Source organism: Argiope bruennichi, chromosome 2, assembly GCF_947563725.1.
Source record: "Argiope bruennichi chromosome 2, qqArgBrue1.1, whole genome shotgun sequence".
Lineage (NCBI taxonomy): Eukaryota > Metazoa > Arthropoda > Arachnida > Araneae > Araneidae > Argiope > Argiope bruennichi.
Genome location: NC_079152.1, coordinates 85,910,891 through 85,925,444, shown reverse-complemented (window position 1 = coordinate 85,925,444; position 14,554 = coordinate 85,910,891). Strand labels below are relative to the sequence as shown.

The following is a 14,554-nucleotide window of genomic DNA, read 5'->3' as shown; positions in this document are numbered from 1 at the left end:
ATTCTGCATCAAGTTTCGGTCCTGTTCGGACGGCAAACCGGTGTTTGAAATATATTTTCGCACAATAGATTTAGTAAAAATACTAGACTCATGCCAAATATCTAATTTTGGCATCACGCAAGGCCTTTGCAGCCTTGCTTAAGACATATAATTTTATGCGAATGGAGGAAGGGGGGGGTGCAGGAAGATAGGATCTTAATTGGAGAGCATATGCGAGAAAGTTAGGAAAACCCACTCCAGCTATTTAAAAAAGACAACTCTTATTATCACGTATTTAAAATGTATTCCATCAGAAAAATATTTTCAAAAGATATAAAAAAGTGATTTTGTTATTCTAAGCTTTTTATTTATTATCAAAATACCAATTCAAATTGGAGCATGTATCATTAGAATAAATATTAAATGTGTTACTCATAAAAAAAGTAAGAAAATCAATTTTTTCCGTACTTATCAACAAACAAATTAGGGTCGTTTGAATCGGTGTTTACCATATAGAAATGCAAAGTTTATAGTTCATCATAATTTTTTAGTGCAAACTATATATGTAAAAAAATTTTATTTGATTTGCCACACGGAAAGGCAAAATTTATAACTGATCATAATTTTTCACTGCATACAAATTATGTACATACAATCTTAATGTAAGAGTGATTTTTTTTTATCAGTGTCTATATTTTTTTTATACAAGATCAAATAAAAAGACTGTGACATAAATAACTTTTTATTTTGTTACATTTTTTTAAAGCCTTCATTTCTCATTATCTCTATTCTGTACTATTAATATAGAGAACATGATCTTCCTAAAAAATATTAGCTGTGTTTTAAATTGCAAAACAGAAGAATTGAAAGCAGAGAAACAAACAAAAATAGAGGACTGAAACGAGGTTAAAGGTAACTCAAGCAAAACTTTTATTGATAATACCAACATAATGGAACCTATTTGTGCTCGCTTCATATACATTAATTACGTAGCGTCAGTGTATCTTTGTCATTGCAATAATTTATGGAATATTTGCTTTATGATTAAACAATAACACTAAAAGCGACGAAGTGTGAAAAACTGGTATATTTTCAAGTGATTGACATTTGTATAAATTATATTTCATTGTAAATATTTAAAAAATGTTATGTGAGTCAATTTTTTTAATCCATTTTATTTTTTGAAAAAAAAATTGATTACAAAAAAATATTTGATGCATTTTCTTCAAAATGCAGGTGAAATAGAAGTTCATCAACAATTATTCACACAAAATAAAATACCAATAGTTAATTTTCTTAGAGAAAATTTTATCTTCAAACAAGAATTCATATTTTTATCACAATAGTTTGTTGGCAAATGTATATTTTTTCTACGTATTTAAACTGTAATGAAATGCTTTTGTACGATTATATAGCATTTTATTAAACACAAATTGACAATACAGCTTTAGGCACGAAATGTAATTCCAATTTTCAAACGTTAGATTTAAAAATTGAAATACACAAACACAAAATAACTATAACACACAATTATTAAATGTAATTCAATAAAAAAACATCAAGCAGAGAGGTTAAAAGCAAAAGAATTTTTTATAAGTATAATGGAGCAGTTGTATACAATTCCTTTTCAATCGTTTTATTTTAAAAGTTACTTTTAAGCATAACATTTTAATATTATTTTTATTTAAAATCACTCTAGCAATACGTAAGTGCGGAACCAGGCATCTTAAACTTTCACAACAGACATCCTGTTTCTAATTGCATAATATTTCAGAATCTTATTTATTCCATTAAACGCCTTTTACGATCCATTTTTGAATGGCCAGCGATCGATTTAGTAAAAATAAAATTTGCTAATACCAGATAAGTACAATAGATGGCACCACTAGCTACAATCTATTCGAGCACATTACCTGAGTGAACTGAACGCATCACTGTAGTTACGAAAAAAAATATATTAGTATATTTTATTAAAAATGATGTATTAATGACAAACAAAAACTATCTTAAATTAAAATAATTTGCAATTTTATATTTAATATTTATAATCAAGTGTGATGTATAAATAGGAACATTTTAGGCGATAAGAGAATAAACATAATCCCATCCATAATTACACAATAAATAAGAAATTAAGAGTTCTTTCAATTTTGGATTTTTCTTTTCCCCCATTGCCCCTTTTTGTTTCCCCCTCCAAACTGTTTTATTTTTCGTTAAAAAAATAGTTTAATTTATTAGGATCAACATAATAGAGGAAAATGATATTACTTTATTAAAAGAGGTTTAGAATGACATTCCTATTTAAACTCAAACAAATAGTATGCAGAACATTTAATTAAAAATAAGGATAATAACTAATATAGATTTTTTAAACTATTTGAATTATTTAATAAATTTACTTTTTAACAATAACTTTCACAGAAGTTCTCGTCCCCGATTTGAAGTGACACTATGTCAGATTTTACAGTTTAAGAAAACCATGTTGCTCTCTTTAATTGTAAAATTACTTTCAGATACATTCAACAGCTTTAAAAAGCTGTCATCGAAATAATCATTATTAAAATTAAATAATTTATAAAAAATAATTTTAGTTCATATTTTTTTAAGTAAATTGATATAAAATAAATTAGCTGGATATACAAAGGCATGCGCAACGCATATAAAAACATATATACATAATCAGATGACAAAGTATGGCAATATCATACAACGAATTCGTTTACGTCAAACATAAATTAAAAATGAGGATGTTAAAGTTATCTTTCCAAAATGAGTCACCCAACAATGATTTAATTCTTTGTCTGCTTTCCCAAGTAGCACATCCTGTTTGCACAATATTATACAATATTGTACGATATTATATTATAACGTTTATTATTCAACAAAATAGTAAATATCGTAAATATTGTTTAATATCATACAATATTGTACAATAAATGTGTGTCATTTTGATTTAGAAAAAATATTTCTTCGCGTTCAAAGACGAATGGAATCTACAGGAGGTTTTTCTTTTTCTTTTTCCTTTTCTTTCTCTGGCGTTTTGTCACTTTTCCTGCAAATTGAAAAAAAAAAAAAAATTAATGAATCATCAAATAAAAATAGATTCAAAAAATGATGTAAAAAGAGAAATAATGTCAAAATATTTAATTATTTAAATATATAAATTACTTTAGGTGAATATTAACCCTTCAACCGGATTGAACGTAGAAAGTCGTCCCAAAGAATGACTTCTATAAAGACTCGAACGTAGAAAGTCGTACTTCTATTATTATTCGAAAATCGGCAGGAACGTAATAAATCGTTTTCTGAAAATTGTCCTAAGATCGTCTGCGATGTAAAAATTATTAGTGATTTTTCCTTCTATGATAATGGCCCTTTTATGAAGATTCAGATGCTGGGTATTTGACGGTCAATGGGTTAACAAGCTTGACCAAAGATCGACACATTTCAAAGTATTGGTCAGATACTAATATGTTGTGGATTTTAAAAAAAAATAAACATTTCTTAAAGTTTAGTTTTATGTATCTTTATATTAATACGGATAATTAAATTTTTTTTTCTTAAATCAGTTCTAAATACGATTAATGAAGTATTTTTCGAGAAAGAAAGAAACACAATTACTTAATTTTGAAAAACACTTACAAAAGATTTTAATTTATATTTAATATAATTAATATAAAATAAAATTGATATTAGTCCATGACTATGATGTCTAGGGACTTGACTCCAATAAAAATATTTATGCTTGTAATAGGCATAAGGCTAATGAAATAATAATACTTTAATGTCTATCATAATTTGATACTTAAAATTATTTGACAAGGGAATTATAAAGATTAGGTTATGCATAAAAGATTAAATTAAACATAAATAATACTAGCTGTCTTTGGCACGCAGCCTGTTGGCACAAAAAATATTCATCTTGTTATTTGATACGATTGAAAAATGTGAATTCGATTGAATTAGTTTACTACAAATTAAAAAAGTGTACATATTATCTATTAATAATAAAGCTGAGTGTGTGTATGTTTGTATTTCACAGGACGGACCATTAGACCTTGGGCTATCAAGGTCTATAGTGGCACATACATACCTTGTAGGATTGGAATATGCACCTAGAGAGATTTCTTTTTTTGAAATTTTAGTTAATTAAAATTTAAGTTGAATTTTGAAGTTTTTTCGGCATTAACTTCTGGACATATTATTGCACAAAAGAGAATTTTACATTGTTTTAAAAACTGAAAACTTGTTTTTCAAATAATAGTTGTGCGAATTTAATCAGAATTTTGGCAATTTTTAAAAATATTTTATTGCCGAATTTAAAACAATAAATTACATTGTTGCCATGAAATTCAAATTGTTTTTATTGTTTCATCACATATTAAATCGAGAGAATTTCTTCCAATTTTGAAAGCTAAGGAAGAAGTATGTTTAATATCTACAATGCCATGGAATTTAGAAGACAGAAGAACTGGGCATTTATGTTCTAATTGCGATCTGGTGATATGGGATTGACTGTATCAGAAAAGTTCATTAAGAGAACATAAGTAAGAGAATTAAAATAATACGACTGAAATGTCAAATGTGGCGGGATCATAAACATAACAGCCTATAATTAATATTCTTGGCGAACCAGCTAGTCGCCTATTGCGACTAATGCAAAATACACTCGGAAGTATAAATCCTACTGTAGAGTTAACCTTCATATTAAACATTATTCCTCTTACTTAGAGAGTTTGTTTTAGCGCTCTTATCAAAGTCGATTTCGGAATTTTACTGGTGAACATGTCAGGCTGGGGTGGGGTGGGGTGTTGAAAACAGAGGACGATTCTTCACTTTTTCCAAACATTCTCAAAAATTGTGCATAAAATTGAATTAAAAAGAATAATTATAGTCAAAGAAAAAAATTATATCATTAAAAGGGTATGTTTTTGGACTTAAGATTACAAGGCCGTTTTTGTCACATAAATTTTTAGGAAGAAATCATTTAAGAAGAATTAATTTCTATAGACAGGTTATAGCAATTACCCATCTGGCGACGGTTAAGCCCATTTTTGCGCTCGATTCAACTTTCTGTTTGGAGCCTATTTCTTGATTTCTTTCTTTCTTTTGACTAAATGGAGTTTTCGGTTACACGGCAAACCCTCCCCAGAGAATTTCAAATTACCTTTTTATAGCTCTGTTAAGTAGCTAAGCGAAGCATTTAATTCATATGCAGATGTAAAATCATACAATGAAGGAATCCAAATTCGTACGATAGTTTGTTTATATTTCTTTGTTGCCTTTCGAGGATGAGTAACAAGAGCGATTTCTGTGCCACGTACTTTAGCATTTAATATACATAGCCTTCTGGCCACCCAGTTGATTGCAAAACAAACAAGTTAAAAATAAAATTTATTCTCTACTTTCCCACCGAACTTCAATGGTGGGAAAAAAAATCCGATCCAGAGCGCTATTGAGGAAATGTTACAATTTTTTGTTATTTTTCTGACACTCTTTATCCTGAAATAATAGTATAGAATAAATGATAATAACTGTACATGAAAATAAATCTACATACTTGATCCAAGATAAATACTTCTGATCCTTTCCAAATTCTTCTGCATCAGTTACCGTCTGAGGCAAATTTTCGTTCAGAGTTTCAGGAAGGAGTGTACCTAAGACCCCCGTGACGAAACAGGTGAAGCCGATTAGTAGAAAGGGTAGTGCCTGCCCGTACTCGCTCTAAAAATGTAAACAATGAATTAAAAACTAATATGTGGTGAAGTTACAAGTTAAAAATTTGAACCAAATTGTTTTAACCGATTCACAAAACCATACGAATTTGTTTCACGATTGGATAGAATAATATTAATTTTTTCGCAAATAATTACGTGCTTGACTACCGCATCGAATTTAATTTGGTAATCAAGTCACATAACCAAAAATTTAAAACACACATTCTTGTATGGATTGAAATAACAATAATCTATAATTATTTCTTAATTAAAGTCACTGCGATAATTCGCCAAAAAATGCAAATCATCGCAAATTGGCTATTAGTGATTGGCAACTCGACGTTAGCGATCATCGCGTAATCTGATAACCGTCAAGTAAAACCCGAGAATGCAACTATTTGGAGAAATCTTGGCATCCTTATGTATAATGGAGCTTAGAGATCTTGCCACAGTATGTAAAGGCCAAGGAGATTCATTATCTTCTTAGTAAGTTCTTGGCGTAATTTAACCGAAAAAAATCACCAAATAAATTGGTAATACGACTATCTTGTCACCCTATGTATAATGGAGCTTGGTGAGCCAGGCGCAATCACCAAGTGAAAATATAATAAAAATAAGCAAAGCTGTAAAAATAAGCAAATACTTAGTAATCGTCTCAAACAGGGTATCATTTAATAAGATTAAATAAATTTGTATATAAGCCGAATTAACAATAGTATAAGACTAACCAAAGTTGGAATATCTCAGTAGCCACAGTCAGTAATAAGTCAAACTCGCAGTACGAGCTGAGCTAAAATCAATTGTCTACCATTACATCTAATAAAATAACTTTACATCAGAAATTTAATAATTCAATCCATGTTTAATTCAAAAGTCACGTACTAGATAAACTGGCAAACGCTATGATACCATTAATTGTAAGTGAAACTAATCAAACAGCTGCAACCGCGTCTTTTGTAGCTGAGGAACTTCAGTAAAGGCCAAGCTGTCAACGAATATGAAGATACTAAATATTTCTTTATCATATGAATTGATATATATATATATATATATAATGGAATTAAAGGAAACTCTGTACCCCCAAATTTTCCCCCCCAAAATTTCCAATAATTTTTTCAAATTTTCTGATTAATAGATGTTAACTGGGCAGAAATTTAAATTTCTAATATATTTTATAGCAAAATCAGAATATCAAACAACAGCATGAATATATAGTAAAATATCTGATGATGATGTCGTGCCCGCGTTACCACGGAAAGGGGGTGCAGTAGATTCTGAGGTTAAAGACCCCTGAGTACCCGAGGGCAGAAGTCTGACTTCTAGCTCATATGAAGGTTAAACTCAGACATTCGCTTGCACAACCCCTTTTCACAAGGAGGCACATTTACACACCTCATAGATAGAACACAGATGAAGAACATCCCGAACCGGGATTCGAACCCGGGACGCCCAGAACACGAAGAAAATGCGCTGCCCCTATGCCATGATGGCGGCAGTAAAATGATTAATGCTAATAATAGAGATTAATTTATATTCCATTTATACGCATGCGCATTATATCAACGCATTTCTTTTAGTGTGTGTATGTGCACATTTATCAGTGTTACATAAGCGAGAGGAAATTTTAAAAATAAAAATTCATGAATCAATCGTAAAATATTATCATGCTGCGATGTTTCGGTTTAAAATTTCGAAATCACTTTCAATTTGCATTTCTTGCAATCAAAAATATAACATAATATAGAAATATTTTACTTGTATTCTTATAATAAGCGATCAATTCATATCTACGAAAGTAAAAAAAAATATTTGAAAATGCCAGGATAACCTCAATTTGCCGGCTTCGAAGAAATAACGGCAAATACTTAACGATTAATGGAAATGTTTTTCTTGCAGTTATAAAATTAATGAAGAACGGAATGCTATCTTATAAAAATTCTTAATAGCTATGATAGAGATAGAACTTTCAAACAGATCATAAACTAGAGAAGGAAACTAAAAAAAAATATTTTCGGCATTCTAGTCGATAATCTATTTTCCCTCGAGTTTTTGAACATATTAAAAATTGTTTTGAAGCAATCTTCTAGTAGTAATGAAAATAAATAATGTTTGGCGATAAAAATATGGCGCCAGCGAGAGAGTTAAATTCATTAAGTTATAAAAAAGAATTTCAAATAAAAAAATATTTTCATTCTACTAATTCTACTAATCAGAAACTAGTATGGGAACGAATGAAAATTTTAATGTCATTAGCAAATAAAGTCGATACAAACGTGTTTGTAATCGTTTCTTAAAATGTACTTAAATTTTAATTAATTAATTTTAAAAAATTAAACTAAAATTTACTAAAAAAACTTTATTTTAGTAACACATAATTTAATTAAACTTTAAGAAACACATTCATATAATTATATTTCTTTGAAAAATTGTATGAGATGTTAAGATCTATTTAGTTTTGCTGTTTTCAAAATGCTTGCTATTTTAAAAATTTATTCTCGCAAATTTTTTTCGATTAATTTAAGCCTTTTTGCTACTCATTTTTCACTCACAAATATTTCAAAAAACTTCAACCATCGTAACGAGGATAATGTTTATTCGTCTCTCTTTAAATTTTTAAAATTAGTTTCTATTATATGATCGCGATAAACTGCACATATAAAAATTATACGAAAATGTCTCGTATTTAAATTCAAATTCATTATCGTACGCATACATTTATTAACTAAAACAATTAGAAATATTGTTTTAAAATATACTTAAAAAATGTTTTTAAAAATTATTAAAACTGTATATAAATTAAAGGAAATAAAAGTATTATCATTGAAAAATTACTTTTTAATCACTGGATTTTTAATGTCGTAAATTTTTGAATATTTATATAATCCTAAGTATCAGAATAAAAATGTTAACATTTCGATTCCTTTTTAATTAAAAATCCGATTAAAATTTCTCTTTAGTGAGCAAAAAGTAGTTAAATATGGTAACTCTACCCCCAACGGTTTGCTCTTTCTTAGAGTGTTCAAACAATTTCTTCTATCTCGGATATCCCAATTTAAAGATAGTATGCTTACCAATAATTATTTTCAGGTTAAATATTTTTCAATTAATAATGCAATTTATCAAAAAAAAAAACTCTTATTTTTAGTTAAATTATGTGATTTCAGGGGGTGGGGAGGTAAATGATCTTCATATTATTTTCACAACATACATAAAGAAAACAATTTCATATTCCAGGTATAATCTAAAATTCAAAACCACAATGACGTGAGTACGATTTATTCGCAATCAAAATTAAGACGTCGTAAACTATGTCACACATATATGTGGTGTACGGAGCGTCATCCTGGCGGGGCTCGCGTCATCACTCAACAGCCAATAAGAAGCTATCTGATTCCCGCCATTAAAACTGTATTCAGTAATGTAATAGCGCTCATCCTTGTAAAGCGGCCCAGCCGTTCGTCCAGTTAAGTAAATTCGTTTATGTTAAATTAGTGTGTGATTCTTCTAATATGAGCCATCTCAACCGGGCTTTCTCCTAAGGCCCGTGAGAGATATTTACTTTGATACATAATCCGATTAGTAGAGGCCTGTTTTTCGAGCCAGAGTTAACATGTCTCTACATATATCACTTCAATGGAAGCAGTTGAATCTGAAATCTTTCAATGACATTGCCCAGAGCATACTGATTATTTATATGACTCTCTCGAGCCAAATTGTGTTACACTTTTCGGACTCAATAATGAATTTGAAAATGCACATATTTCTTAACTACTATTTTTTTAATTCAGAAAAAAATCATTAAAATTCACATTTTCAAACCATTTAACTATCCACCTTCAGAAACATTTTTGTAATTCCTAGTTTAATTCGATCGCACCTGTACTTAGCCTTCTACTATAAAAGTGCGAGGATCTTCTTAAACTTTCCTTCATAATCTCAGTAATACAGTTTTTATCCTTCTTCTTCCGCATAAAGAGAGAACATTCTCATTCATATTTTTTTTTTTATCTTCAACCATATATTTGGCGCAGCATCGCCAGATATGGCTCTTGTGCCACAAAACCTTGACTAACTAACCCGTATAAAAGGCTTTGGCTAAGACTGCTAATTCTTTGCATGGCGATCTTTAACGATTAATCTCTGGCATAGGCCAGATACACGAGTATTCGAATAGTATGTATTTTGGACAATTTTTCTCGAACCCAATAAACCAATATTCGTCAAAAAATTACAGTTATAATAACAATATAAGATAGCAAATATCATTTTAATTAAATTATTGCATTTTTGAGTTATTGCGTTCACATACTTGTGAAAGTAAAGACCGACAGATGGTCAACTGCTTGATAGATATGGTTCTAAATTTAATACGAATCTATGTGTTTAAACCAGTGTACCAAATTTTATATATGGCGCTCTTTTCGTTTTATCTAGTTTATTTACACTCGAACAGCCGGACAGAGATACTTCTATTGAATGGATTTCGTTCAAAATTTGATAAGAATCTACAAATTTAGAGCATATACCTTTTTCTGAATTTCATCCATCTAGCTCAAAGCGTTTTTGATTTATCTTTTTTCGATACAGACAGACATCGTTCTAAAAATGCATGTTTTGAACTAGGGATTTTCTAATGAATATCCAAATTGTGCAGATTCCACAAAATTTAGAGTTTGAATTTTTTGAATGTTACTACACCTTATCTTTGTATAACTGGTATATGTAAAGTAAAATTAAAACATAAAATTTTTTAAAAAATTATTAATTATAATCAGATATTAATCGGATCAATAAATAATAATAATATTAGTCAAATTCCTAAATTAATTTAAATTTTGAATGAATATTTAAGAATATTCTCTCTCATGATATTCATTGTCGCTTTACTTCCATGGTATGAATTATTAGTATAATCTTTATTACCAAAGAATTCGCAATTCTAATTTAACCTTTGTATTTTTGAATAAAAAGAATTCTAATTTTTAAAGTACGTTTTTGAAAGCTATTTTATATTTTTCTTTCTCATATATAATATATTCCACAATTTATTATTATAATAATTTAATATGGAAGACACGTGTTTAATAGATTTTTCACAAATGTACTACCAGATGGCGCTTATCACAGAAAAATAAAAGATAATTAATTTCTGATAACTTTAAAATAATGTCTCATCGTCTTGAACATATAACACCTCTTTTTTTCCCTTGAGCATAGAGCGCCCCCTTGTGGCGTTTACAGACAAGCAGTGGAACGGGAGACCTGCACCCTGAGGTCGGGTTTTTTCTATGCGCAACCCTTGCGCTTGCGAAAGCTAAATGCTTTCGGTTGGAAATGGTGGAATGCCTCCACCATACTGTTTACTTTAACTTACTTGCCTTTGTGGGTTTTTTTTTTTTTTTTTTTTTTTTTGTAAATTTTGTAGTGTAGCTGTGTTTGTGCAGATTAAAAATATTGTATTTAAAAACCGGGCTGTTCAGTAGAAAGTAGCAACACACTCATTATACAATGCTATTACAAAATTGCATCTTTACAAACATTAACAGAAATCACATGAATTAAAAGTCTGAAAAATTTTAATAAAAAACTTACAAGCAATGCAATGTAAGGAATAAACAATGTCGCGGCTGTAGCAATTGTTTTGCCAGTCCCTATACCAAAAGTACGGAAGACAGTGGGGAAAAGTTCTGAACCTTGTTGATCAGTAATCATGAAGATACCTGATATTAAGAACTTAGCTATCATGGAAGCAATGATATCGCTGGAATTAAAATCTGTAAAAAAGAAAATCATTCATCAAAATACAGTACATTGCCATCTTAACTTTAACAAATTTTGTCAGAAAGTTTTCAAGTGATAACACATTCGAATAAAATTTTAGAAAGAATTTTACAATAAATATTCGAAAATATACGAAAATGCAGTGTCCACTCTACAATATTATACTGGTTAAGAATAAATTATATATTTTTACTCCGTTTACAAATGGGCAACCGCAGATCGTAGTAAAAGAATACGTGGCGGCAATAAATTTTGATATCGGACGACTATGACATCATTTTGCTCTCTTCATTCTTCTGAGAGAGATCTTCACATCAGTCTGACAGATTGTACATTAGTAGCGAAATTTTTGAGTCACGTATGCTCTTATTGATGCCGGCTGTTGTCCCAAGGTAAATAGAGTTTAAGGGTTTCGTAAAACTTAATTTTCCTTTTTTTAGTAAGGAGTTTTATTGTGTAAATTATTTTTCATAAAAATTGGAAATTTTATTTTGTTTAAAAATACATTAAACACTAGTATATTCATTAAGTTTGTATTCAAGGCTACTAGATATTAGAACATCCTATGCAACTGTCAACTTCAGTTATCACTGACTACGAGTTAAATATATTTTTTTTAACTGATTGATAAATATTTTAATTTTCATCAAGTTTAATTCACAAATGTATACTTCATCAGATGAAGTATGACTTAATTTGAATTTTGACTATTAATCTATCTCACGAAAAAAACTATTTCCTTATTAAACTCTGTAAAAAATTGAGGTTTTCATTTACTTCTGACGTATTCTTGAAATTAAAAGCGAATCAATTCCCATTGTTTTGAAATGAAAGCCGTACTTGTAGAGACAGAGATAATTTCTTTAATGATTGCATAACAGAAAACGATTATATAAAATATTTAATGAATTAGAATAGAGATTCTCAAATTGTGAATTAATTTTGGTGAATCCTGATAAAATCTATTTATGATTTTATATATTTTTTCACAATAGGAAACAATATTTGGTCTTAAAATTTTCACCAAAACATCTAGTGCCAACATAATAATAATAAAAATAATAGTGCAATACGCAAACAAGTGACTCGGGTCCAATAATAAGAAGTAAAGGAACCATGTTAGTGTCTTTTCAACGAGAGGATGACATATATATACATCTAAGGCTTCTTACAAAACGATATCTATCGCATCGCTAGTTATTTCTATCTTGCGATTTCATTTACATTTTCATACAAAATCTTAAATCTTATCCATCTAATCATTAACTCCTTTTCGTTAGGAACAATCTGTTCAATTTGCGTAGCATTATTTTTGAAGCGATTCATTATTATTTGAGACAATATCTGTTACATTTAGTGACAAATGTATTTTTTGTTCTTCAGAGAATTCTTGTTTTGGACTACAAAACCTCTCAGAAAGAACATGTGATTTATCTTTGGAAAAATTCAATGTGCCGATAAAGTAGGTCGTAATAAACGCGTTATCTAAAAAGGTGAGTCACTGTATTTAAAAGTTTGGGAATACTTGCATTGATATTTTCCAATTGGTAAATGTTAACGATAAATAAAATTAATTTCTGCATTTGGATTGTGAAGCTATTTAAAAATATAAATATAACAATCAAAGTATATATAAACTTTAATTCCGATTTCTGGGTAAAAGTAAAAATAAAAATTCTGGAATTGGTATAAGGTTAGGGCAAAGTTTAACGTAAGTCTTTATTAGACAATTAATTTTAAAAGAAAACTTGAAAGTAAATGTGAGAAAAATTAATCTCACGTAAGAAGAATGAAATTTATGCATTTGCGTCAGTTTTGCGTCAATAGGTGGTAAAACTGAAGGCCACATAAGATAAAGTTGCAGATATATTTCAAGATGGGTGTGGTATGTTAAATCAGATATTTTAAAAGAAATGCAATTAAACACCTATATACATAAAAAAAGATGTAAATTCTAAGAGTAAAAAAATGAATGGCATTGCAAGATTTAGCTTTAAAAAAATCAAAATTCGGATGGAATCTCTTATTAAGATATTACGCATCGTCTTTATTTTTCTTCTTCACATTCAAAAGAAATGAAATAAGCACTGTGTAAAGAATATTATACGTTCTTGAACCATAGGGCATTTTAATAACCAGTTTGAAAGCTGAAGATCATGTTGAGATTATTAGACAAGACGCAATTATAATAGAGACAAATAATATTCAAGTGACGCAAGTGATCAGAGTATAAGCGCAATATTTCTAAAAATACTTTTCATAAGAAAATTAAAATTAATATTTTCTTTCTAAGGTGTAGATTTAAAATCAAGAGGTGGAGACTTAGTTTATCTTTAGAATCAAGTAACCAATCATCAATATTTACAGTTGTTTATTATATGCATATACCGAACCATATTTGTAATATTCTTTCATTAAGTTCTTTATAATGCAATTTGTATGAAAATTATGTCTCAAAATTATACATTTTTATGCAAAAATGCTTCATTATGAAAAGCACAAACTTTCCGAACAGATAAACATTTTAAAGGCTTCAAATGTAAGGGCTAATATAAAAATGAAAAAATTGATCTAAAGAGAAATTGGAGACAATCGATAGAAAAAAATAAGCCCATGCTAAGTGATCTTTTAGAGGAAACTCCTCACAAAAATCAACATAACCTTCTAATTTTATAGAAGTGTAAATATTGTGTACCAAACACATTTATTAAAAAAAAAATTCGATTTTAGCCGCCACCCCATTGTTTGAACCCCGAGATCTTTAACTGTATATTCTGTCTTTAATTTTAACAGTATAATTGAGATTACAAATTCTCGCCATTTTCAGCGTAATTGAACATTTAATGGGAAAGATCCTGTGAGTAGTCCTTTGATGACATAAAAGAAATTTCAGAAACAGTTTATGAACAGCTTCTTCATCCATTTTGCAGCTGAAATATACCGGATACCAATGAAGATTAAACTTTGGAGAAAGATGAAGTGGAATTTTATGAACAAGTAGATATCCATCAAAATGTTTGCGGTCTTACAGACCAAGATAGAAAAGATATGATATAAGTCGCAATAATCAGCTTCTT

At 29.1% G+C, this 14,554-nt stretch overlaps 1 protein-coding gene across 1 annotated transcript in view; it reads right to left on the bottom strand.

Annotated features, from left to right (window-relative positions):
- Positions 1-1,316: 1,316 nt before the first annotated feature.
- LOC129961545 (carcinine transporter-like) overlaps positions 1,317-14,554 on the bottom strand; it is a 71,957-nt gene continuing 58,719 nt past the window's right edge. Inside the window, exons 8-10 of the mRNA XM_056075029.1 lie at positions 11,289-11,470; positions 5,540-5,703; positions 1,317-3,031 (exon numbers count right to left, since the gene is read on the bottom strand). Of these exons, the coding sequence (XP_055931004.1) occupies positions 2,956-3,031; positions 5,540-5,703; positions 11,289-11,470 (422 nt within the window). The 3' untranslated portion in view covers positions 1,317-2,955. The remainder of the gene's footprint in view (positions 3,032-5,539; positions 5,704-11,288; positions 11,471-14,554) is intronic.